Source organism: Phoxinus phoxinus (genome assembly GCF_949152265.1).
Source record: "Phoxinus phoxinus genome assembly, chromosome: 6".
Taxonomy (NCBI): domain Eukaryota; kingdom Metazoa; phylum Chordata; class Actinopteri; order Cypriniformes; family Leuciscidae; genus Phoxinus; species Phoxinus phoxinus.
Genome location: NC_136881.1, coordinates 14,291,257 through 14,318,341, shown reverse-complemented (window position 1 = coordinate 14,318,341; position 27,085 = coordinate 14,291,257). Strand labels below are relative to the sequence as shown.

Sequence of the window (27,085 nt, the reverse complement as noted above, 5' to 3'; positions counted from 1 at the left end):
ACTTAACTCCATCACTATTTTTGTTGAATAGATGTTTGTACCTTAACTGGGTTCCTGAGGCAGTTTAAAACTTTCGAGAAGCGGAGTTTGATCGGGAGATTATTCCATTACGCTGCATTATTGACGTCTGCAGTCGGGTGCGCTCATGTTCGCTCTGTTTACGTAACGTCAGCTGTTTAGCGCGGTAATTTAGACAATAGGCTGTTGACAGAGTAACGTTAACGTTCGGTTAAAAAGGTTAAAAATGGTTGTGTAGTTGTGTCGAATTGTATGCACGTGTGGGAGTTATATGGTACGTTTAAGTTACTCTGTCTTTTGCAGACAGCAAGATGTAAGCTTCATAATGTTCACAATGGTATTTTATTAGTTGTTGGTTTAACCATGGATGAGGTAATGGCTGTTATGTTATTTTCTTTTCAATGACATTCCTTGTTTCATTGCTGGATTTATGGAAAAACATCAACCAATATTGCATATCCATAATTATTATAATGGATATAATTAAAGAATACTTACACATAACGTAAATTAGAAGTGTAAGGCAATTTTTTCGAATACAAATACAAATACAAATACTTTTCCCCCCTCAACAAATACAAATACAGATACAAATAGCGGCTGCTCTGCACACCCCTAATATATATATATATATATAAATATACATATACCGGTATATATATATATATATATATATATATATATATATATACACAGTATGTGTGTGTGTGTGTCTGTGTGTGTATTTGATGATAAAGGAAATCAATCAAATATGGTGATTTGCTGCTTAAGAAACATCTGATTATTATTAATATTGAAAACAGTCCTGCTGTTGTGTTTAATGCTTTCTGGCTGAATACAAGTTTATTGTAATTTGACTATTCTAGGCCTTTATGTGAGTGTTAACTGACTGCAAAAGTCAATGTACATGTAGAAATAGGGGAAATTGGCATTTGCAATTAAATATGCAATTTCAGCTGCTACCAAATTAAAAGATATATATATGGCCAATAACTGATAAAGTTCAGTACTCTATTATCTGGTAACTCACATTTGCTCACTAGTCAGACTCTGTTGCACAGATTTCCAGAAGCCGGAAGCTGGATCTGTTGACAGCTATCAAACTCTTAGGTTGTACATTATGGCAGTTCCGACATTAGGGCTTTAATACCACGTCGGTTGTAACCCCAGAGTTTAATTAAGGTTTGCCAACAACTGGGCACACAGCATTAAAATAGTTTAGAGCTAATGTGTGTGTGTGTTTGTACATGCTATTTTTGCACAAATGTCATGTTACCCTCTGTAAACTCGGAAGTGAGAGACTAACTTTAGTCCTCTTAAGCTAAATGATCTCAAATGATTTAAAACAACTGTTATGCTGTTCTGCATGCTATTAATTGCATTCTTGAAAAAGTGTGTGTGCGTGTCTGAGGAAAAAGAGGGAAGGGGCCGCAAAGGTATCTAGATTTATAGCTCTGTGTAGGAGAGTGTGTAACTTTAGCAGTAGTCTGATGTCATAGATCATATTCTGAGGGCTCAGTGCTTGGACTAGTTGATAAAAAACAGATTCAATCTTACTTAAACCGCTCACATGGTCAACGTATTTCTACGGAGAGCCTTTTTTTTAATGTAACCCTAAATGGTTCAAGAAACTGCCACTAACATACATTCTTCACAGTAATGTGGAAATGCAGCACAGTCTCAGACCTGAACTGAAGACTGATCATTTACTAGACCGATCCTTATGGGAAGCAGAAAGTGTTTGTGTGGACATTTTTTTACTGCTTTTCCTCTGGCATACTATTATTATTCTTACTTAATGCGAACAGCTAAAATGTTTTCAATCCCTTTGGTGAAAATTCATCAAATGTAGCATGAAGGGTCTGTGGCTAATTGCATGTAGTGTCATTTTGGGATAGATGGAATGTATTATTGCTTAGCAACAAGCCATTGAGTTAGCAATATACAAAACAACAGCCCTGCAGTCTGAGCTAGATCATTTCTTATTGCACATGAGAGTAACTGTCTTTATGAGAAACAAATTTGCCTGAAAGGCTAAGGTTTGCAAATATTTAATTTTTGCTTTATTTTTAAATGATTACTTTAGGAAGGAATTTTATAATTTTGCCACATTGTGGATCTACAAATGTAAGTCAAAATGTGGGTTATTTTTTCTATAAATACATTTAGACTTATTTTGCCTCGAGTGTTCCAAAATGCTGAAGAAAGCACTCCATATTTCTGTAGTGTTCAGGAAAAGAGAGAAATGTTTGCGTTCTTATGAGTAAAAGTAATGTAGATGAAGTCGACCACACATATTACGAAAGCTTTACGTTACATTTTAAATTGAAAAACTGTGTGTATATATATATATATATATATAGTGTATATACATTTAAAACAAATGTAGATACTGTAATGTATATTTTTACTAGAAAACAAGGTGAAAGTTAAGGGTATATTTGATGTTTTTTGCAGTGTGACCTCTTCACTGAATGGCGAATATTTTGATTTGGTTGCTCAGCCTTTGTTATTGAATTTGAATAATTGGAACTATTTAACTATGTTTGTTTTTCAGCTAGAATGATTATGATTATGAGGATGAGTGTTTATTTGCAAGTCACAAATAATGATTACATAATTGGGCACAGGCTACAGAGGAAGTGTGGGAAGGAATATTGTTTAAAATAGACAATTAGAAATATGTTTTATTTGTATTTCAGCCTATTTGTGTTCTAGCTGTGTGAGTCACAGTGGAAAATTGGAAACACAAGAAAGAAGTGCGTGTACATGTTTGCGTGTGTGGCTGGACTTTATTTATGCCTTGCAGATGTGATACAGAATGAAGATATACCTGTCCATATGCATGTGTGTAAGTACCTCTTAAAGCAGTGAGCCGAGGTGAGGATCCAGCAGCTGTTTATCAAAGTGGCTCCACATACCAACCTTCCATCTGCCTGAGACCCCCGCATACGCACAGCTGCCTGCCACGGCCAGCCCCCACTACGCCACACACACAAACACTCTAAATTTCCATTTTAACCGCTCTTCACATTCATCTTCTCATTTCGACCACATTAACAATTATTTTCAAATGTGTCATTTGTTATGTCAAAGATGTTTGTATACATTTTGACCCTCTCTGCTTACCGTATAGAGTTTTCCCCTCCTATTATTCTCTTCTGACGGGTATGAGAGGGTCTTAGACCACACATGAAGCCCACTGCCTCTGTAATGTGAAGCAAACACATGTTACTATAAAGCATGTATGGGTGAATCTCACGAAACCTGTTAGGAACATCTGCCTTGGTTCTATTTTTACAGCAAATCAGAATACATAAATAAAAATATATATATTAAGCATATGGAAAACGAAGCCTAGGAATCTTCTTTTCATTACTGTAATGTGACTATATAATATTAATAATTTAGGTATTAAATTATTTATATAAATAACATAAACAGTATTATTTAAATAATGTCAGTGTTTGTTGTGCTGCCTTTATGCTTATTTAAAGAAAAATGAGCAGCACTTTAGAGTTCAATTCTCATTATTAACTAGTTGCTTATTAGCATACATATTACTACGATATTGGCTGTTTATTAGCACTTATAAAGCACATATTAATGCCTTATTCTGCATGACCATATTCTACATCCCTTAATCCTACCCAGGCAAAAGTCACGGTTAATAGATAGTTGATAGTGAGAATTGGACCCTAATCTCATGTGACCAAATATTTTTGTATTTTCTACTATAAAAAGATTATATTGAAAAGTACCACTGAAAATAATGGGTACCGATTATTATGGTAATAAGATAATAAAAAAATATATTATTTCTTTATTTTTCATCTTTTTGATTTGGGCGTGAAATGGGACATGGGCCTCTTTTTGTGCATGTGTTTGTGTAGTATATACAGATCTGCTTGATGGACCTAAGAATGTAGATTAGTATAACATATAATAACACAAAAAGATGTGTGTGTAGCTTATGTGTCCTTCAGGGTTTAATGGATAAAGCACTGCAGCCCGGATAAACTAGCGAGTTATTAGATTGATAAGAATAATAAAGCATAAATGAAGTCTATAAGTGCCAATCATGAGATGGCGAGCCAAACCACATCCTTTAGAGCAGACATAACACACACTCCACTCCAGCCCGAACTAGAGATCTGATCTGATAGGTTTCATCTTTCACTTTTGCTTTTAAATGGATTTAAGTATTTTTACAGGTGTGAGGATCTCTAAATCTATCCTTCAAAACTACTCTCCAGGACTCCACATTTACCTGTGCTTCAAAATGTAAATTTCCCCTGAATTGAATTTTCCCTGAATTGAAAGACCACCAATTACAATGAAGTCAGATACTTTTGTAAAGTCCAAGAATGTCTGTTTATTCAATTGCAGTTCATTCAATGTGCCTAAAAGAAAACCTAACATGAAAAATCTGTCATAATTTACTCCCCTTCCTGTCTTTCCAAAACCATGTGAATTTTTTTTACCTGTAAGAACACAAAAGGAGATGTTAGGCCAAATGTTCACACTGCTCTTTTTAATTCAGTTAAAGTAAACACTACTTTTCTTGTACTATTGTGGATTTATGTCATTTTTTAATCTTGAAATCTTTTATTGTATAGAATATTATATTTTATTAATAATCTTTTATTGTATAGAAAAGAGCTGCATCAACATTCTGGTAAACTTCTCCTATAATGTTCCATGAAAGAGATAAATTCATACAGGTTTGGGAAACATCCCTTTAAACCTTGCCAGTATCACATAGTACGTGAATGTTGTAGCTATGAGAGGATCAAGAAGAATGTCCCACCTCTGACCCCAGCAGAATCCTTCTGTAACCCATAGTCACAAATTACGCCGGCATCTTCGCTATGGCGACAGTTGTGTGTCCCAAACTGCTGTTTGATACAGTCAGTCAGAGAATGTTCCCCACCCGTACACTTTACATTGTCAATGTGAATAGGCCCCTTGCCTTCACCAAAATACGCCATTACACGAGCTTTAGCCAGCCCACTGCAAAAGAAGGACAGTAAAATATACATTTTGTTACTTTTTTTTCAAAACTGTTGTTATTGTTAAGTAAAACTAAATCTAAAACTATTAAAAAAGTTAATTAAAATTGCTCATTGTCATTAATTGAAATAAAGCTGAAATAAAATATATTATTTAAATAAATTAAACTTTTAAAATTAGAAATGTTTTAACAAAACAAAACCACATAACAAAACGACTATAATCTAAACTAAAACTAAAATATTAAAATAAATGTTAATTCAAAATATGATCAAATACTATAATAGTACATAAATACTAAAACACCACTGCTATTGTGTAAAAGCTTGAGATTGGTGCTGATTGATCAGAATCCTGTAGTTTAGCAAGGGTCAGTACCCTTGCTCAATCTGAAGTGTGAATGTTACCTACTGTACATGCATAGTCAAACACTGAACAATGAAAGATCTGTGTGGGTTTCAATAGTAGATAGAGAATAGTAGCTATATGTTTCAATAGAGAAACATATAGCATATCGTAACACACATACACGGGCAAGCACAGAATATTAAACTTCACACAAGAGAGAAGTGTCGCCAACTCCAGCTGAGAGAACTGAGCTCATCAGATATGAGCATCAGTTACAGACAATAACCTGAACTCTGACTCCCCCTTAGGAGGTGAGCGTGAGGGAAGGTGTTGATCACATTAGTGTGTGTAAATCTGAGTGTGTAAGTCTTCTTAGTTTTGTAATCTGAGCTAAACAATAACACATATGCATGATTCATAACTGAACTCTTATTATCCAATATTATCAAAATCTTACTTCCAAACTTCCCAAAAAGTTTTTCTGAGAATATTTGACTGTGTGTGTCATTTGGCAACATTACAACACAAGGTTTTAGAGTCTTTATCTTAATGCTATAGCAATATGTCATAAAAATAGAGATTAGAATGGTCAGGTTATAATTATAACACATTTTGCTAGATAATAATGTGTCAAAACATGCAAGCAATGTGCTAAAACATGCTAGTGACATGTTTTAAACATGTTAGCTAAATCTAACAAACATTCTAAATCATGCTATTAACACCAATAACACGCTAACATCAGCCTAACCATCAGTGCCTAGAAATGTGGTCTGATGTGATTTCCTAGTGATCAAGTGGTCAAACTAAGGGCAAGCTCACATTATATAGGACTACAAGACTACCTGAATTCCTGTGGTGCTCACACTACACAACAAGGTAGGCAAGGCAAGGCAAGGCACACAACACAACACTGACGAGGTGCACAAACTACAAGACATTTGGCCAAGAGGCAGTCCTGACCAACAGCCCAAAAAAAAAAGGTTCTCTCACATAAATTCACGCAAGTGATTATGAGATTTTTCCGTTTATACCATCTGCATTATGATCGGGCTCAGGCTCAGATCACGTCACTGACCTGCTCATACTTAACGAATATTGCCGACTGCAACGAGCACCAATTTGGCATGATCCAGGTTTTTATTTTGCACACCTTGGAAATCTGTCTGCGACAGCAAAATCCAGCCAAAAGTCGTGTAGTGTGAGCTTGCCTTAAGAGTCCCTCTTAAGAAGCGGATTGCAGACATTCCAACAACAAACAAGTCCAGGAGGGTGGTGGAGCAGAGGTGGTACAGGGGGAGGGATGGATGACCAGGCCGTGGGGTGGAAGCGTGAGCTAGCAAAGCAGGTGGCTAGGGCTGAGCCAAAAATCACCACGGCAGAGCAGGCAGAACTGAAGACCCAAGGTAGAGCAGGAAGAACTGAAGACCCCCAAGGCGGACCAGACGAAGCTGGAGACGACCACAGCAGAAAAGCCGGAGCAGAACACCACCACGGTGGAGCAGGCGGAGCTAGAGACCATCACGGCAGATCAAGCAGAACTGGAGAGCATATTGGCAGATCAGGCTAGCAACCACCATGGCGAAGCAGCCAGAACTGCAACAGAGAGTACAGAGAGTTCAGCGAACGCCTCCCCGGCTGTGTCAGAGCAGACAAAAAGTTTAAAGATGGCTTCCTTGGGCGTTACCAGACAGGCAAAGAGTTCCACCGGACATGGACATGCCAGGACAACCGGACTTAGGATCACTGGACTTGCAGCGCTGGAACTGGACTTGAGACCACCAGACTTGAAAGCGCTGAGATCTGTGGTTGGCCAAGCTCTGCGGACACTGGAGCTTGAGACACATAGCAACCGCAAAAAAGTGTTAAGTGTTTAGGAGAAGGGTTTTCCTCTACCTCGCCCACAGTGAAGGGGGATCCACTTAAATGGATTAAACCTCGAGGACCATCACGGATAAATATTGACTGGAAGTGGTTAGTCCATAACAAAAGTCAATAAGTGCAAATTCTGGCCGTAGACCGCATCCATTGGCTGAGCCGGATTAAACTTACTGCTGGATGCGCACAATACATCCATGAAGGACAACACCAGACAAAGCACATGAGAAACACTGGGGTATGAATACACAAAGTAGCAGGGCTGTGAAACATATATAGTCAATTTTGGTATTGTGTTCAGTTCCTGTTTGACCATGTTTTCTTTGCTGATTTGTCTCCATGGTCGTTGACTCAGTTACGCAGGTATTCCTTGTTGCGTCAATTATCTTTATGTGTATATTAGCCCTCAGTTCATTAAGTTATTTGTTCCATGTTGTCAATGTTATGGGCGAGCCATCGCAAGCCTGAGCCTCGCAAGATGTCTGACCAGGTGTGTCAAGAGTCAACACCGTGCATCGCCGCGGGAATGCTCATGGAGCCCCACCCACAATGCTATCACTGAGGGTGTGCTGTCGCTGGCCTTTGTGTTGTGCTTGTTTGAAGGGGATGTTACCCTGTCTCTCATGTTCCCGCTGGTGTCGTCCAGTTCCAGTTCTCCTGCGTCTACGCTGGTCCCGCCCAGCTCCAAGTCTCCTATGATACCTCCCAGGCTCCCGCTCCCAACTCAACTTCAGCCAGTTCCTCTGCCCAGTCTCTGCTGTCTACCTTCAATCCCTCAGATCCTCCACCTACCCTCTGTGGTGTGGATCCACCTTGGGCCTTCTGCCATTCAGCTTCTGCTGGACGAAGGTTTTCCCTGACTCTGCCTCCAGCCACTGATCCCGTTCCTCCACCTCTGCATGTCGTCCAGACTCTTCCGCTTTGGCTTCTCCTTCCCTCAGCTCCACCTGGGACCAACGGACTTATGCCTCAACCGGGCACCCTCGATCCACCCGCTCCACCTTGGTCGGGCGTCATCTTGCCTGCGCCACAGACTTGCAAGCTGTTCGCTGCACTCCCTCTCTCCACCCCTACGTCTCCCTCTGGCTCCACCCTCCCTCAACGACACCGTGGACCTCCTTTCTGGCTGGACTCTGGGTTTCCGCCGGACTCCCCCTGCTCCTGTCTCCACCTTGGCTCCTCCCATCATTTTTATCACCCTGGTTTCTCCATCGGTCATCAATGTTATGCGTGGCTTTGTTCTACCAACGTTCTCCTGAGTTTTGTGGATTCAAATAAAGACTGTTTTTGTTTACAACTCCTTCGTTGTGCACTTTGTACAGCCACAGTTGCGGACAGGCTGGAACAATAAACAGGTGCAGGCAATGAGTAGCCATGGTAGAAGACGAGGGTAACTATGGAAACTAACAAGGCACAAAGCAAACAGGTATTACGCCCGTTTCACAAATATTCCGTATGCAGTGCATATTTTTCCGGTGCCCATGTTACCGGTTTAGAGCGTTCACACTGCACACGGATGCGGTCCGGCAATGCATTCCAGGAGTTGTGCGTCTGCAGCAGTCTAAATCAGAGTCTATTTTTGCTGTGCTGTGCTGCATGCGCTGCGCTAAAGTGACAGTGCATGGTTTGTGGTCAAAATGAACACAGATTGACATGAAAATGTAGTTTTAATTTCATGTTATGATTTTAACATAATAAAAGTATGTTTAATGTTTTTGCAACTTGCTTGAGCAAATTAATCTAAAAATATATATAGAAGTAATGCGTTGAATAATACGTTGTTTAAAGTGTCATGAAATAACAGAAACAATGGGAACTCACTTTAAACTAAGAGTCACTAAAACACAAGACAGCAATCATGACAAATAGGTCTGATATGGTTTTCCTTTCTTCATCTGAATTTTTATTATGAATATAAAACCTTCACACTTAAAATTTCTCAAGACAACTTCAAAGTTTATCATCAAACCTGACTTCTCTAGTTTGAGTTTCCTGCTTTAGTGTGTGTATTTGAGTGTGAGTGCAACAATTTTCACATTAATAGCATTTAGATTTGCTTACTCATTGCATTAATTGTCTGTCATGACTAAATTATTATACATTTATTTTACCATGTCATCTCTGAATGACATGAAATGACTGATCATACAAGGCTCTTCAGAAACATGTTGATTTCACCTGTAACCTAGCTGTCTGCACACCACCTCTGCATCCCGATCCGTCCATCCGTCATCACAAACCGTCCCCCACTGGCCACCCACCAGGATCTCGACACGCCCCTCTCTCTCATTCTCTCCACCAACCAGTCTCACAGGTAGACCTGACAGATAAAACAAAATACTGTATATGAATGCACACACGCTGCATTTTGCTTTGATCAGCAGGTTGTAGTATCGTGGTTCAGAATCTAGACGGATCTGATTGGCTGTAGGTTCAAGCTAACATTTGACTGCTAATAGGCAATAACATTTAGATATACATATACTTTAAGTGATTGGACACCCAAAAAAAACAATTTAGTGTAATTGTAGTGCATTCACATGCACTACAATGCGATGCATTCACATAGGAATATATTTTGAATAATGTTGGTAAATAAACAGTTTTGGTAATTGACTTCCAGTGTATGGACAAAAAAAAAGCAGACGTTTCTTTGACTTTCAGACAAGAATTTCTTCAGTGGAGCACAAAAGATGAGAGGAAGAATAAAGGAAATGAGGGAGGCTAAGGAAAGACATCTTATGTCGACATATATGAGTTTGTATGTGTGTGTGTGTGTGTGTGTGTGTGTGTGTTACACAGTAAGAGACATAAAAAAACACCTGGTGCTGAAGGGAGAGTTTTAGGTTTCCATTCATGAAACATCTGCCTCCACTTACACATTACACAGATGCAGAGACACACATAAACGCAATCAATCATCAGCTACTGGCCCATCAGCAATATCAGCGGCACTCTCCGTTCAAGAAAAAGAAAAAAATACCTACTAGCCATACATTCATATAGCCTGGCTAAAATTCATACACATTTGCACCCAAAATGAATAGGAATTTAACCGCAAATTTGTTTGTAAAGCTGTTAGTCCTGACTCAAAAGTCTGATAGGACAATTACGCATACTTATGACTGCTCAATATCTGAATTCCATATTAATATGCCAAGTTGCTTTATTGCGTCATACACAGTCTACAGGCTTGGATTATTTTGGATTTAGTGTTTGATTATTATTTTTATCACTTGAGTCACTTTACAATAGCTTGTTATGGTTAGTCGCTCAACTACATATTCTACATGTCTGTGTAATATTCTATACATTACAAGAACATACAGCTTTATGAACATCTGCATTACTAATCATTCCTAAAACATGAAGTTAATTTCTCACAGTCATGTCTCATTTGTCAGCCGCTATTCAAGTACTTTTTTATTAAATCAAATGTACTTCATAAAGCCTTCAGCACCAGCAGCACGCACACACATACAATAACATACGATAATGATCCCTGCTAAAATTGTTTTTTTCAGATGGTCTCTACTTTTCATCAGCTCCGTCTATGAGATGTCATGAGAAACACTAAAAAAAACCCACAAAGGCACACTCAGAAGGGTTTTATTTATTTGGACACATCCAAATACCGAGTTTCTTCTGAGTGCATGTCGAGAGTGAGAACTTGAGTGTTTATGTATATATTGGTCATCTTTCATCAGTATAGAGAAGGTTTTCTGGTGTGTGAGTAAGATAGATAGAGACATAGATGTAGAGTAATAATTCATGTTAAAATGAATCACAATAGCAGCAAAACTGACATCACTGTGCTGATCTGGGAGGTAAATCTGTTGCTTTCTGCAGAATGCATGTGTTAAACAGAGCTGAGAGTATTACTATTGAAATGAATGACTTAAAAAAAGATGGGTGTTCCGGTTCTGTGGAAATCTGCGGAAATTCTGTCTTGTGGGCACAGATTCCATGGGAACCCTTATGGATTCCATGTGTCTCAAAAGCAAATGGGAACTAAATTTAAGTTCATTCAGAGAGAAAGAGACATTATTCAAGCCCTGAGAGTTTCCCAGTCACACTCACCACATTTTCATAGAGCCATCAACTTGACAGAGGAAGCTGTGTGTGTGTGTGTGCGTGTGTGTGTGTGTGTGTGTGTGTGTGTGTGTGTGTGTGTGTGTGTGTGTGTGTGTGTGTGTGTGTGTGTGTGTGTGTGTGTGTGTGTGTGTGTGTGTGTGTGTGTGTGTGTGTGTGTGTGTGTGTGTGTGTGTGTGTGTGTGTGTGTGTGAGAGATGAATTCAAGAAGAAAAATTAGTAAGCAATGCTTATGGTACAATACAAAAAAGTAAATCTTACAAAAACTCTTTTACTTTTGTTTTAAATATATTTGTATAGATCTATAGTAATTCAAATCAACGCAAACACAAAAGTATATCGCATGCACCCATTTAGATTTATACACTTTAGTTCCCTTTCGAGGGAACTCGCGCTGCGCCGATGATACTTTAGGAACGCATCTGCGTGGTTGCGTCTGAAACACGTGTCAACTAGTTGAATGGCGAGACAGAACAACACGGCCGGGTGACGTCACAACCAGGAAAGCATAAAAGCACATCCGAAATGACCGGCGTTTTCTTCTGTGACTCAGCAAGCACTCTGTGTTTATACTATTTGTCTTTTTTATTATTGTCTGTCCCATAGTACAACTCAATATATATGAAAGAATAGTGAGCAAAACAAACATTCAAATCGAGTGCTCTCCCCTGGAGATCTGGTCAGGAGGGACCTTCTATCTCAAGCGGGAGAAGTGATCCTTCTCCCCACGACCAGAGATATGGAACCTGTGGGTTTGCTCTCCAGTTACCTGGCCAGGTTGTTCAGTACTAGTTCCTGCAAGATCGTTTTTCTGCAGGGCTATCCCCGTCCACACTGAAGGTGTATGTGCCGGCCATAGCTGCTTACCACGTCCCTTTGGGTGGTGTATCTGTGGGGAGAAACCCTTTGATAACACGTTTTCTTCGTGGCACTTTGAGGCTGAGGCCTGTAATTCATACCAGAGTTCCAGCTTGGGACCTATAAGGCTTATCTGCGGCTCTCTTCGAGCCCTTTGGATATCTTCAAGTTCTGTGGGGTATCCCCCACGTGCCTTGAGTTTGCACCAGGGATGGTCAAGGCATTGCCGACCAACGTACTGTGGCCTATCGTTTTGCAGGCATTCTGTCCTCCTTTCAGAAATCATGTCCAGCAAAAGCAAAACCTTGTTTGTCCAGTTAGAGTGCTGGATACTTATGTCCACAGAGCTGCCCTGTGGAGGAAATCTGATCAGCTGTTTGTCTGCTTTGGATCACCTAAAAAGGGGCTCCCCAAGTGGATAGTTGAGGCTCTTTCTCTTGCAAATGAAGCTTTGGCCAGCCGTCACCTTTGGCTGTCAGAGCTCATTCTACCATGAGTATGGCGGCCACCAAAGCCTTAGTTTCAGGGGTCTCCCTTCAAGATGTCTGTGATGCGGCGGGCTGGCCCTCTCCGCTCACTTTTGTAAAGTTTTACAACTTGGACCTGGATGCTGCTCCAGGTTCACAGGTGCTTATGTCGTAGTTGTGCTCTCACACGACAGGTACTTGTGAGCATGGCTTTTGGGCATTATCGTACATTTTGAGGAATACTGAAATCTGTTTTTGTGCAAGTGAGATGAATAAACACATGCTCTCACTATTGTAGTCTAGAACTACAATAACCATCATGTTTACACAGCACACAACACCTCTGCACCTCACTCCAGATTTCTCTCACCATGGCGACAGGAGAGGTGTCAGTCAATAAATGAGGAAACAAAGTTTTTTTGCAAAAGTAATTTAGATATTTTGTTGGTAAAATTTAAAAGTAATGCATTACTTTACTAGTTACTTGAAAAAGTCATCTGATTACGCAACTCACGTTACTTGTAATGCGTTACCCCCAACACTGTTTATATGAATGCTGAAATTTGTTTAATAAGAATACAAAAAAAAACAGAGACTTCTTATACACAAACGAAAACACACTCATCTGAATTCCTGTGTGAGTAAGATGAATTAAACAGGAGATCTCCTCTATAGTGAGTCTCTTGAAAGCATCAGCTGCTCTGCCCAAAGTCAATAAAGTTAAATCAACCCGAGAGTGCAGGAAAAAGGACCGCAGCAGGCATTTACACACAAACAATAGTATCTAGTGTGTGTATGTGTGAGTGTGTGAGTGTGTAAGTGACACACACCTCACCGTTTCCCAATTCCAGTGTTGTCACTCATTCTGTTATTCACACTCTGACTGGCCTGCTGCCCATAAAGATCTATTACACACACATTCTCTTTCTCTCTCTGCTGCATTTTACAAAAGGGCTCTGGGATAGAGCGGAAAAGTTGGAATCAAACTGAGATAGAGAAAAGCTGCAAAATAATGTGAAAGTAACGTTACGTCTGGATATTTTATTCACGTGTATGGTGAACTCTCTGCAAAATAATAATTTAGTTACCCTGTGTCTTAAATGACTGTAAATTAAGGCAGGAAAAATGTTGTCTTGCAGTCTAAATGCATCACTATAGATCTGTCCCAATCGGTTATTTTGTAAATATTAATCAAACAACAAATTGACGAGACAAAGATGTTATGCTCCTAAAAATGTGTTCTACTATTCAAATTTGAGTATGTCCTTGTGATTAAAATGTCTTAAATCATTTCTTGAAAAACATTCATTAAAATCCCCCCCCAAAAAAAACTTATTTTTATTTTATTAAATACAATTGTTTTAATTTAATTAGTTATATTAAATTAACTTAACTTATTTTATTTTTTTACCTAGAGTTATAATCATGAAATCATGAAAATGAAGTGAATTCTGACATCTGGAAGTGTAGGAGTGTTTTCCATATGGATGTGTGTAATTGTGTGTCTGTCTGGATCAGGTAAAATCATCAGCTCTTTATGAAGCTCAGCAGGAGTCAGACATGATAAGTCTAGTGGCAGCTGTACTTGTTAAACGTCTGACTTCATGTCCCCTGACCATTAGCAGTACTTGTTTAATCTGTCTTGAGCTGGCTAATACATTATGCTGAATCAAAGAGCCCTGAGATATTAGAGAGATACTAAAGATCTTTCAGATCATAATGTCTGTGTGGATTTTGCATACATATACAGTATATTCAGTAGTGCGTGTAATGTTACATTCACTGTAAAAAGTAATTTAGGGAACCTGTTAACAACTTAAATGCATGGTTGCGAGCTAAAAATTCACATTTATTGATTTAGTTAAACCTTTTAAGTTGCAAAAATTATTTTATTGAGTTCTGTTTACATAAGATTGATCATTACATTAACTTAATATTGTGTGTAATTTAAACTCAAATTTCAGCATTAATTTATATTTTTTTAAACGCAAGTTGTAGTTACTTAAGGAAATTGTTTCGTTAACTGGAATTTGGGTAGTAGATTTGTCGGATGAATAGACTGCATGTAGTTAAACACTACATTAACTCTATAAGCAATGACTGTGTTAATGTCAGTGACAAAAAATATCTTGTTCAATAAACATACATGCTAAATAAGTTACATTAAGCATGTGCAATAATAGCTGTGGATGGATTAAATATTAATTGATTCCAGGGCTACAACTCAAGTAGTTGGAGCGACTCGATATTTTTTTAATGTTACAAATTTTTAAGTTAATTTAACACAATTTTAATTTGTTGGTTGAACAATTTCATTTGAAGTTGTCATAACTCAAAAAATTACTCAAAAAACCTGATGCAAACTGTGGCGTTAAATTTAAATTTTTGAGCCAAACACATTATTTTTTCAGTGTGTTCTGCTGAAAGACAGATCGACTTCTTCAAGGGGGAATTCAGGCTTTATGTGTGTTTGCATAGACCATCCCTTGTGCCACAAGGGTTACAGGTATGGAGGCATCACCACAACAAATGTTAAATATTAACATTAAAGGGGTCATGACATGGTTTTTTTTATTTTATTATTATGTTCCCTTAGGTGCAATTATAGTATTACTATAGTTTTTTTTACAAAAAACTTTTAAAATGTAGTGATTTATGACCTTTTCCCACCCTGTTTCTCATCCTCTGATTCAAACAGTCTGTTTTGGGGGTGTTTCCCCTTTAAGAGTTCAGTGTTAACGCCCACTGTTATGATTGGCTAACGTCAGTGCCTATGCATCAATTATTAACGCCCCCAGCCAGAACATTTGCGGATTCGGCGTAACTGTTTAATAGCGGGTGATGCATGCGAAGCGATGGCTCTTGCAATGATAAAACCTTATTATGTTTGAGCCGGAATCAGAGGAAAATGAACCATCACCACAACAACGAAGACTGGATCAGCCCGTGTCCACATGGAAAGTGAAACTATTTTGAATTAATAAAAAAAAATTAACCCAAGACACTTGAAAACGGATTATTGTTGCATAATTATCCTATAGCTTCATTTTCTAACAGTTTAACATTATTTAACTAATTCCAATGAAAATGCATGCACAGACAGGCCATCTTAGAAGATGCAGCATTGATAAAGGCAACATTTTTAATTTTCTATCACATGTAGGCCTACTAGAAAGGCGACATATTTTCAAGATTCTCTTATACAAATGTGTTTATATTAGCCATGGTAAAAAGTAAGTTTGCGTCGTCGTTATTGAGCCCAGAATAGTCGGCACGGACTTATCTTTGAGCAACAGTTTTCTGGCAAAGCCAAGCATCATATTGGCATTTTTTCCTCAAAACAGTCATCCTTAAATGTATAGAACACTGCCGTGACTATGACGTCCGCAAAAATAAAGTGCATCCATTTTTCCCTGACGACTGGATCTTTCAGCGTATTTAAAAAGTAGTTTAAAGTTTTAAATACATTACTTACAGTTTGCGTCGTCGTTGTTGAGCCCAGAATAGACGGCACGGACTTATCTTTGAGCAACAGTTTTCTGGCAAAGCTCAAAACAGTCATCCTTAAAATGTATAGAACAAACGCTTAAACTAACACTGCCGTGACTGACACGTCCGCAAAAAATAAAGTGCATCCATTTTTCCCTGACGACTGGATCTTTCGCAGCGTATTCAAAGATGTCGTTTGTCCACAGCCAGGAACAGCACATCTGCGACGTCGTAATCTCCCCTGTACACAGAGTCAGACCCACTCGCTGTCCGTCGACTGAACACTTGTGAGGCGCGCGGCGCGCGGGCGCGACAACGATACGAAATGAGCGTAGTTGTCTTGCGCTTAAAGCGTAGTTGTCTTGTGACGGAGGCGGTCGTATGCAAACGCTGGTACGTCACTTCGTACCGTGACGTCACTTCTTACCATGGATCCAGAACGAGCTGTATTTAGAGCTTGATTAAATAAATGATTCGTTTATAATGGGGAGGACGTCTTAAGCTATGAAACTTGCAGGACGTTTTAATGGTACAAAGACCTCTTATATACCTAAAGATCAAGGCAAATTTGGTTTCTCATGTCATGACCCCTTTAACAAAAAAAATTATACCTGTATATGTTAAATTTGATTCAAAATTACTGATGATAACTATTGAAGCTTAATTTAAATAATATTAATCTATCTGTACACACCTAGTCAGAAGATAGAAATAATAACAAATGTTTTTGAAAGAAGTGTCCTCTGTTCACCAATGCTGCATATATTTGATTTAACATACAGCAAAAGCAGTAATATTGTGAAATATTACTATAATTTAAAATAACTGATCTCTATTTTAAAATCTTTTAAAAATTTATTTTATTCCAGTAATGGCAATGCTGAATTTTAAGCAGCCATTACTCAAGTCTTCAGTGTCATGCTGATTTAGTCACTGAAATTAAGAAACTTCTGTCAGAGAAGACAAGAAACATAGTTTTTTAGAATACTAGACTGACTGACATTTCTGCAAGTTTAGGTTTCAAACTTTAAAACTGTATCAGCTTTTTTATAGGCAATGTCAGATTTATGTCTCCCTCAGTATTTGAATTGTCCCTACGTCTCTGATTAGAGAGAATGTATAAGGTGGTGTTAAAGTGTGCGAGTATGTGAGTGTCAGAGCTCTTACTGGTGGGCACTCCGTGTCTGGAGCGTTGAGAGTTGCACACAATGGCTACGTCTTGGTTGTGAGTACAGTCGTGTTTGAGCCAACCCCTCCGGGTGCAGTGTGTGACGCTGGGCTCTTTTCCTGTGCACCTGACATCATCCAGGAGAATAGGACCTGCCGCCATCCCGAACCGCCCTGGTGACACACTCTCCCCTGACCTGCATCAACACAACAGCATTAACAAAGCTGTAGATGAAACACACACCAGCAATCAAATACAATAACTTAATGTTGCATGTGTGTGTGCTACCTGAAGCCCAGCTGCCTGCAGACGACCTGTGTGTTAGTCTGTGTCCAGCCATCATCACACACGGTCCCCCACTGACCTCTGTAATGAACCTCCAGTCTCCCTTCATAACCCTTCACACCACCCACCAGACGCACTGCACCATCTTAAAAAGAGAGAGAGGGACTCCTTTTACACCTGGTATTAACATCAACCTCAGGTAAACATATATTAAAAACAATCCTGGAAAAATATGTTTAAAAAAAATAAGTTCATCATTAAGTTGAAAAGTATGCATTTGATTAACTAAATAGAACTGGCTCATAAGAGTCCTTCATTTCAAAATCAGCTGGAGTACACTGATAGCCTCGTATGGTTTGATTCATTGAAAATAATCAAGTTATAAGAGTTGCTCACTCTAGTTCTGAAAAAGAAGTGCTTCAAATCTTAAGTGTTTTTTAAAACAGTACTTGCAGATAATATAAAATGAATTAAATATAGGTCCACTTAAGTGTACTTATGTCACAGTCATCTTCTGTTTAGTTTCATTGCCATGATCTGTTTGGTTTTCCCTGTCACTTGTTTTGCCTGTGATCTAATTTATTCATTAGTTGTCATGATTTCTAATTACTTCTCACCTGTTTCCTGTTCCGTTAATGATGCTCCCCTGTGTATTTAAGCCCTCTGTTCCTTCTTTTCTTTGTCTCACAGTAAAGTTTTTACTACTTAAAGTAACTTTTTTCTTAAATTTTTATTGTACAGACAAAAAAAACAGACAAACATAAAAGAGAAAACGTTGTTTGTCCTTTCTTCTTATACACATTATTTTCCCCACATGTAACTGAATGATGGAATAAAAAGAGGGGAAAAACAACAACAACAAAAAGCACCAACAAAGAGTAACCAGCCCCACCTCGTAGGAGAATTAGCAAATATCAGCAGTATATATAAACAATAATACTAATAAAATGCATATAATAAATTAAAGCAAATGTTAAGTACCTGATCATAAATATGATATCGATATTAGATTGAATTGTTTTAAAAGTCAATGGGGCCCATCAATTGTTTGGTTAAATCTTCTTTTTTTTTATGTTCAGCAGAGGAAAGAAATTCATACCGGTTTGGAACAACTTGAGGGTGAGTAAATGATGACAGAATTTTAATTTTTGGGTGAACAAGTCCTACAAAAGTGTCAAAAATCACTCTAAATTTCAGCTAATTGCATTTAATATCAATTTAAACTATAATTTTTCAGCTACTCACAATTACCATTTAAGTGATCAAAAACATTACATTCAGTTCACAGTTTTTTTATGGTATTATTTCCATAATGTGCACTATTTGTAAAAGTATGCTAAAGTATATTCTTCTTTCTCACAAGTGTTGCGGTGCTGTAGTGCTGCTGAATATACTGCAGGAACCACTGTCAGTGGAACTGAATGTCACATGATTCTGTTATTGTGTAACAAATGGCCCTCAGTTCCCAAACCTATACATATATCATGTCATTTAATAGAACCGTAGTCTGTTTCTCACATAAGTTTTGTCCAAACTTGTATATGTGTATGTGTATACCTGTAAGTGGCATACAAGAAACTCCAGCATCCTCTGTGTGGTCACAGTTGTGCTCCCCCCAGGCGTTTTTTGGACACTGTTCTATGGAAAGCTCATTTCCTGTGCAGCTCACCTCGTCCAACAATACACGCCCTGAGCCTGCACCGAAATATGCTCCCACCCAAGCCTTAGCGATGCCACTGTACATACATCAGAAAATACAAAAAACAACACTTCAGTGGAAAATTAAAATCACTGAAAGTCACAACGACTCAAAGAAAGTAAACCAATCACTGTGTAGATTAAGATTAAAGCTGGCGTCCCACTAGCTAATTTTTCCAGCTGATTTTCAGTCGTTCATATACATAGTCATTATGAAATCAGAATAAGTTGTTTGTGCGTGCGGCATGCATTATATTATGATTCAGATGAGCTTCTTCAAATGAGATTATTCTTGCACTGAAAAACTGATAAGCCACTGTGAAAAATAAGTGCATTTAATTCTATTGACTGTGCTTGTGTACTTCAAATCTTAAATTTTGTTTAAACTCTACTTGCAGATAATATAGAATTAATGAAATAAACAAAAACAAATGTAATCTTAACACTCTTACAGTAAGTACACTTTTAAAACCACTCTAACGCTCAGCGCTTTGCATTTATTATACATTTAAACTATAATGCATTTTTGTTCAATTGCCTGAAAACATGGCATTCAGTATATTCATTTAAGTATATTATTTACGTAATAAGAACTCTTTTTTTGAAAGTATGCTAAAGTGTCATTCTTTTTCACAAGCTAGGGCCTGATTAAATTTAATTACTTTTTTTTCCTCAGCAAACACAAAACTACAGTCCATTTCACAAACGCTGAATGTTAAACATGGTGATTGAATCATCGAGTGTTTTTGGCGTTCTTGTACACTTCAATGACTAATAAATTTAGGAAGGTGGAGGCAGAATAGTCTGTTGTTTAATTAATGCGATTTCGCTTCTCACTAAAATTGAGCTGGAATATATATTACAGCCCTGAAGGATAAAAACCACTCCATGATTTAGTCTATTGCAATTGTTTATGTTAGCACGGAACCTCTTTTTTAATTTCACATTGATTTGCTGGCAAAATGGGCCACAGTTATACATAAAAGGTAATGGAAGATTAATGTCAGAGGCAGCCATTCAGTCTGTTACCCTCGGCCTCTTCCATTCTTAATCGGTGAGGATGGCAGAGCTCCAACAAGGAGAGATTTCTGTAACAACAGACTGTTGATGCAACACTCACATTTAAAATCAAATTGTTTCAAGCTGACTTGTGGGTCATATTAAGAGTGTGCTATGAGATTATATATTTTTTAATTCTTTCTGTGATTAATAGGCAATCAAGCACAAAGTTCAGCAGTCAATAATCACTGAAAGTTGAGATGAAAATGAAGTGGAAGTGTGGTCTCAGACATGTGCACGAACCCACGCATTTGAGTTTTTTCAGCTCAATAAAGAGCCATTCACATGAGTGATTATTATACAAACTCACACACACCTGCAAAACTCACTTTTGGGCATCATTTGTTACACTAGTTGAAAAGCTTGAAACAATCAACCTGATTCACATCTTTCCATTCCCTCTTTCCGTTCCTCTCTAATTCCTTTCCTCCCACAAAATCACCCTTTACGCCCCTTTGCCTTCTCGATCTGTCTTCCTCTGGCTCTCATTCTTTCATTATCTCCATTTTCTCTAACACACTCACTTTCTTACTGAGAACACTTTGGCTTTGTGTGTAAGGGACCTCCCAAGAAAATATTTCACATTTTTATGCAGAGAAGACAGTCAACTCCTCTCTTTCACTATCCCTATTTATCACTCCTACCTCCTCTCGATCTTCCTTCTATTTTCACACATCTCAGTTTCTCTAAATAGACTGTGTGTTCCCAAAAAAACAGGTCATGCCTCTATGGCTATGTTCAGACAGGCTGATTTCTTTGGCATACATGTCTAGTTTTTTGAAGGGCTGTCAATGAATGAATTATTAATAATTAATTAATTTAGAAAAATAAAATATATATTTTTTATGAATAATAATAAATGTAAAAGTAATGCAAATATAAATATTTGTTAAGAATATTGTGATACAATTAATGAATTAATCAGCATATCAATAGTAATTCTTTTTTTTTAACAAACCCAATCCAATTCACATAATCAATATGTCGTGTGAAATGTGATTCAACTAATTCCAGTCAGATCAGATTTCAAGTATGGGACAAAACATGAATGTAATGTTATAAACAAAGCGCAGTAGTGTCTAGAGCCGTGTCTGAATCCATTCATTCTCATAAGTGGCATTCACTATGTACTGAATGACACTAAGCATATGCATGAATGTTGTGTCGTCTAATGCGCCTAATTATTTCAGTACCACAGCGGATTATGATTATTTTATTTTCTCTTATCTCTCTACTTTGGCAGCCAACCAATGTAGATACCAGATATTTTCTACACCAGGGGTGCCCAATCCTGTTCCTGGAGATCTAGGCAGCGTCTGAAAGCTTAGGCAGACCTTTTGCCTCGCTGCCTTATCAGGCAATGACTTTGCAGGCAGCGTTTGTACACAAAGGTAACTGATTTCGAACAGACTTCTGAGGCAGCATAACAGTTTAATATTCTACAACAAAATAGACCTTTGGTGATAACTAAGCAAATATTTAATTACTTCAATAGTACTGTTTTTGCTAGAAATTACATCAAAAGTGGAAAAACATTTAGACAGAAACTGACCACCAAACGCAACTTTCAGATGCCATCTTTATTTTTTAGCTGTCACGGAATGGTACACACGTGATTGTGGGATATCAAAGGCAGCGAAGGATACATCTATGCTATCTTCAAAAATGTATCAGATGAAGCTATCTCAGGAGTAACTATTGGATTTGGACGTGCCTTGATGCCTTCGTACCGTGGAATGCATCCTCCAAAGATAGCATTTTTAAGCTTTCGGACGCAGCCCTAACTACCTGCAGAGTTCAGATCCAACCCTGATCCAACACACCTCTCAGTAGTTATCCTGAAGATCTTAACTAGCTGGTTTAGTTGTCTTTGATCAGGGCTGAAGCTGATCTCTGCAGGAAGGTAGATCTCCAGGAACAGGATTGGGGACCCCTGTTCTTTACTATCTGAATGGACCTGATTTGACCTAATTGGATTTGTAACACAAAAGATCGGATTTTAAAACCAAAATCAAAACCAAAGAGTGTGTGTGTGTGTGTGTGTGTGTGTGTGTGTGTGTGTGTGTGTGTGTGTGTGTGTGTGTGTGTGTGTGTGTGTGTGTGTGTGTGTGTGTGTGTGCTGATTAATTACATAAATTTACATAAAATTACAAATTACATAAATTACAAACTACTACATTATGAGGACTAAATGCCCACAAAGGTGGCAATATCCAAAATCCTTGTCCTTGTATAGATATTTTTTGGTCCCATGACGAAAACAGATTACCGGTATAAATCATACAGATTTTTTTTTTATGTCTGTGGAAAGTCCCTATAAAAAATAAAACACAACGTATGTGACGTGTGTGTGTCTCTTACCCCAATCCCAGCTGTCTGCAGACCACCTCAGCGTCATTATCGTCCCACTGGTCATCACACACTGTGCCCCACTGTCCTGCATGATGCACCTCTACTCTGCCCTCATACGCTGAAGGACCACCAGAGAGACGTACCGGGACAAACACTGAAGCTATACATAAACACACACAAGCTTTATGATATTTTCACTTTATTTGAGAGTATATTTGTAGTTGCGTCTGTGTTTATGTATCTGTGAGCGTGTGCATACCCTCCACTGGTGTGCAGGAGACGGCAGCCGCCTGGCGGTTAACACACTCTCCCCCGTTCCATACGGTGCGATTGCACTGCAGTAAGTCCTCTTCCTGTCCCTCACAGCCCACAGTCTGCCAGTGAACTACAGACACCACCAGACGTGACAGAGGACTCACACGCGCACGTGCCCTGTAACTGAGAAGTAGTGAGACTTTAGTCATTTAATCCATTTAGTTTTTATGATATTTCAACTATTCATGATCCTTGGTCAAAGTTTGTAAATGATAAATAGTAGACCACATGTTCTGAACCCTGGGGTCACGGTCTACATGGGGTTGCAAATTATCCAGATGCAGTCGCAAGAAATTTTTGTGAACTTGATATTTTTGTTGTTGTTGTTGTTGTTGTTGTTGTTGTTGTTGTTGTTAAATTAAGCATTAGCAACTTTAATTGCCACAAATAATTCTGCATTATGCTGTTTAGTATTGCAAATTATTCTTGAGTAACTGTTGGAACTCTGCTGTCCCTGTTCTGAAAAATATGGTTGGGATATTGATAAGGAGCTGTCTGACTGAGATTGTACAATGAACGGCTCAATTCATGTGTTTTTACAAGAAAATGAAGATACCACTGACAGAATATTTTGTTATTTATAAATGCGTAAGACTAAATTACATAATCAATTTAAAAGATTTAATCCCATGAATCTCTTATCCTGGCAGCTCTTAAACATCTAAGAGCTGGTGATTGTTCCCCTATATTATATTTGTTCAGTCATTTATATATGAGATGAAATATTGAGAGATAATAAAAGGTCTCTCAATATTGTTACTGCATGTTACCCATTACATTAACAAATCATTGGTTTACACTGAATAATTAATTTAACAATGCTCAATAAAGAAATATACGCTACCGTTTAAAATTTTGGTATCAGGAAGATATTTTAATGTTTTAAAATTAGTCTCTTATGCTCAGCAAGGCTGCATTTATTTGATCAAAATATATTAAAATACTGATATTGTGAAATATTATTACAGTTTAAAATAACTGCTTTCTATTTGAAACTATTTGAAAATTTAATTTATTCCTGTGATTGCAAAGCTCAATTTTCACCATCATTACTTTAGTCTTTAATGTCGCATGATCCTTCAGAAATCATTCTAATATTCTGATTTTGTGCTCAAGGAAAAAAATATTACAAAAATAAATACATTTTTCCAGGATTTATTGATGAATACAAAGTTTAAAAAATAGCATTTATTTGAAATAGAAATATTTTGTAGCATTATATATGTCTCTACTGTCACTTTAGATAAATGTAATGCACCCTTGCTGAATAACATTTTTTTCTCCCCAAATTAAGTCTTACTAAATCTAAACCTTTGACTGATAATGTATAACATTAGAAGCTTTCAAGACAAATTTCTCAAATCTGAACTACTTTAAAACAACATCTTAAAACTGTGGTGCTGAAAAAATGTGACTCAATGATAATGAAATTGGCAGAATATTGAAATATGTTTTTATTCTTAAGAATGTCATTTGCTGCCTATTAGCTTCTGCTATACAAAGCTTGAGAGCCCCTGTGGTAGACAGACCGATAGAAAACATAAATCAAAGTCAGTGAAGTCTGTCTCTCTAGCTTTTAAATAATTCAAGTCAGTTCATCTATCAAAGCTGAGACACCCAATGAATTATTCACAAATTGCAAATGGACTCTAAGCTCCCGAGGTCAACTGTTTTAGGTCAAAGGTTTTAATGGTAAAATAACCATTTTTGTCAGATTTATAACTGTCATTGTTGTGTCATGTGATCTCCGAGACCCTGCGGTCACCTCTCCCTAAGCACACTCAGTAATGACCTCAGACAAATGCTCTCAGATAGACGTGTGTGACCGTGATAGACACAAACCACATGGGTGTGTTCGAGATAGAGATTAGAACTCTCTGGGGAAATCAGCGATCTTTTAAAACCCGCACACATATATTCACCGCCTGACAACTCACTAAGCATATGCCGTGTTTAAAGGGGAAAGATTGACCTTTCACCTTTAACACACTGGGTCAAATACCAAAGGATTCCGTGCGCAACCTTACAAAGGTGTTTTGTGGTTAGGGAATAAACGAACGGGCAGCATATGGTTGTCGGAACAACACAGCAACTATCTCTTCAAATCTCTTCTGTGGCTTCAAAAACTAACTACAAACACATTTCTTACCGTCCACCATGGACAGACATAATATATGCTGAATATTTCAGCAGTACATAGTATGTCTGGCTTGTGTTCAGGTTTTAGGAAAAATAAAATAACATTCTTAATCTGTTCTTACTATGCATACTGCCTACTTTATGCAAGTTTTATGAAACCATATGCATTATTTTAAGTAACATTAGTAGAGTGCAACATTGTTGTCATATGACCTCATCACATTGCATGTTTAAGTCAGACAATGAGTCACTAAACACACTAAAGCTTCAAGAACTGTGGTGTAGATACTAAATGTTCAGTTTACTATAGTTAATAATATAATATATACAAAAATATATAATTATTTGTGATCAAGACTTATTAGAAATATAACAGTACGAGTTTGCTATAATCCATTAAGTCATTCATCACACTAGAAATGGATGTCAAGTCCAATGCATTGCAGGATATGGTATTCTGCAAAGTATGATCTGCGATATACTGCATATTTGATAAATATAGTAAGTCTTTCAGATATTGCAAACAGCCTACGTACTGCAAAAATAGTACAAGTGGTGTGACAGTATGTTTTACATACTGTGTGTACAGTATGCGTGTGTATGTGTTACCCCTGTCCCAGCTGTCGACACACCACAGCGGCATCTCGGTCATCCCAGTCATTACTGCAGATGGTTCCCCACACACCATTCAAATACACTTCTACTGTACCATCCAACTTGGATCTGCCACCCTGCAGTCGCAAAGAACCTGCAAATACACCCAAAAAGTGAGTTAAACTTGAGTGTTGTTGACCTTCACTGCTCAGGCAAGTGATAAAAGTAAATGTAAAAGTAAATGTTCTGCAAACAATCGGTTCCGCTGGTCTCTGTAATTTTGATAAATGTGCGCATTACAAATGTTCCCACAGTTACGCAGCACGAAAACATTAATCCATGACTTGCTTTATGTGATGACAGAGGAAAGCTTTAACCTCCACATGAGTTTCACTTGTCAGGTCTATAATAAATGTGTGTGTTTGTGCAAGTGATACTGAAAATTACTCACAGCTAAAATGTATGTCATGAAAACAATGTAAGCTATTGAGTACAAAAAACACTATTATAATTATAAAACCACTGAGTGCAGATGAGATAAGCCATTTCTTTCCTATTAAAATACATCTCTGCATTCTAACTGGACATAATATTCACAGGTTTACAGTATATTCATTTATAGTTTATAGTCAGTTTCCCGCCACTATTCTGTTTCCCTGGTTACCATCATTAGTTAATCTGTATCACCTGTGTCCTATTAATTACCATCATCTGTGTTTGCTATTTAGTTCCTCCTGTTCACTCTGTCTTTGTCTGATCTCCATTATGTACGATTGTTTATCCTGGCTGCTTGGAGTACTTTTATTATAGATGTATGTTGTCTACTATCTAAGCTAACTGTGACAAATGAACATTCTTGTAGGTATTTCTTTAAGTTTTGGATACGAATTAGCTTGGTAATTCAGAGATACTGATGATCAAAACTATATCATATTTTATTATATAATATACATTGGTTGTATTAATTTAACAAATACCCCAAACTGAAAACACTACCTATAAAATTTTGATTTTAAACACATAAAATAGACCAATAATTTAAACTTAAGAAATAATTTAAGATTGCATTAAAATTTGGCCACAACAGTATTAATATATTCACTGGCTGGAACAGGTGTGTGTGTGTGTGTGTGTGTGTGTGTGTGTGCGTGTGTGCGTGTGTGTGTGTGCGTGTGTGTGAGAGAGAGATAGCACCTTTTATGCATCCAGTGTTTACAGTATGAGCCGCCCACAGCTGTTGTATTCAGTTATAAATCACACATTGCACAACCAAACATGATGGTGGTACATGTTCTTCAAACATTTCAGAGCT

The 27,085-nt window shown here is 37.7% G+C and overlaps 1 protein-coding gene across 1 annotated transcript in view; it reads right to left on the bottom strand.

Moving 5' to 3' along the window:
• prss12 (serine protease 12) overlaps window positions 1–27,085 on the bottom strand; it is a 43,217-nt gene that overhangs the window by 12,855 nt on the left and 3,277 nt on the right. Inside the window, exons 2-11 of the mRNA XM_079615274.1 lie at window positions 25,789–25,927; window positions 22,985–23,163; window positions 22,735–22,885; window positions 19,174–19,352; window positions 17,620–17,761; window positions 17,331–17,527; window positions 9,436–9,577; window positions 4,829–5,031; window positions 3,148–3,226; window positions 2,878–3,000 (exon numbers count right to left, since the gene is read on the bottom strand). Of these exons, the coding sequence (XP_079471400.1) occupies window positions 2,878–3,000; window positions 3,148–3,226; window positions 4,829–5,031; window positions 9,436–9,577; window positions 17,331–17,527; window positions 17,620–17,761; window positions 19,174–19,352; window positions 22,735–22,885; window positions 22,985–23,163; window positions 25,789–25,927 (1,534 nt within the window). The remainder of the gene's footprint in view (window positions 1–2,877; window positions 3,001–3,147; window positions 3,227–4,828; window positions 5,032–9,435; window positions 9,578–17,330; window positions 17,528–17,619; window positions 17,762–19,173; window positions 19,353–22,734; window positions 22,886–22,984; window positions 23,164–25,788; window positions 25,928–27,085) is intronic.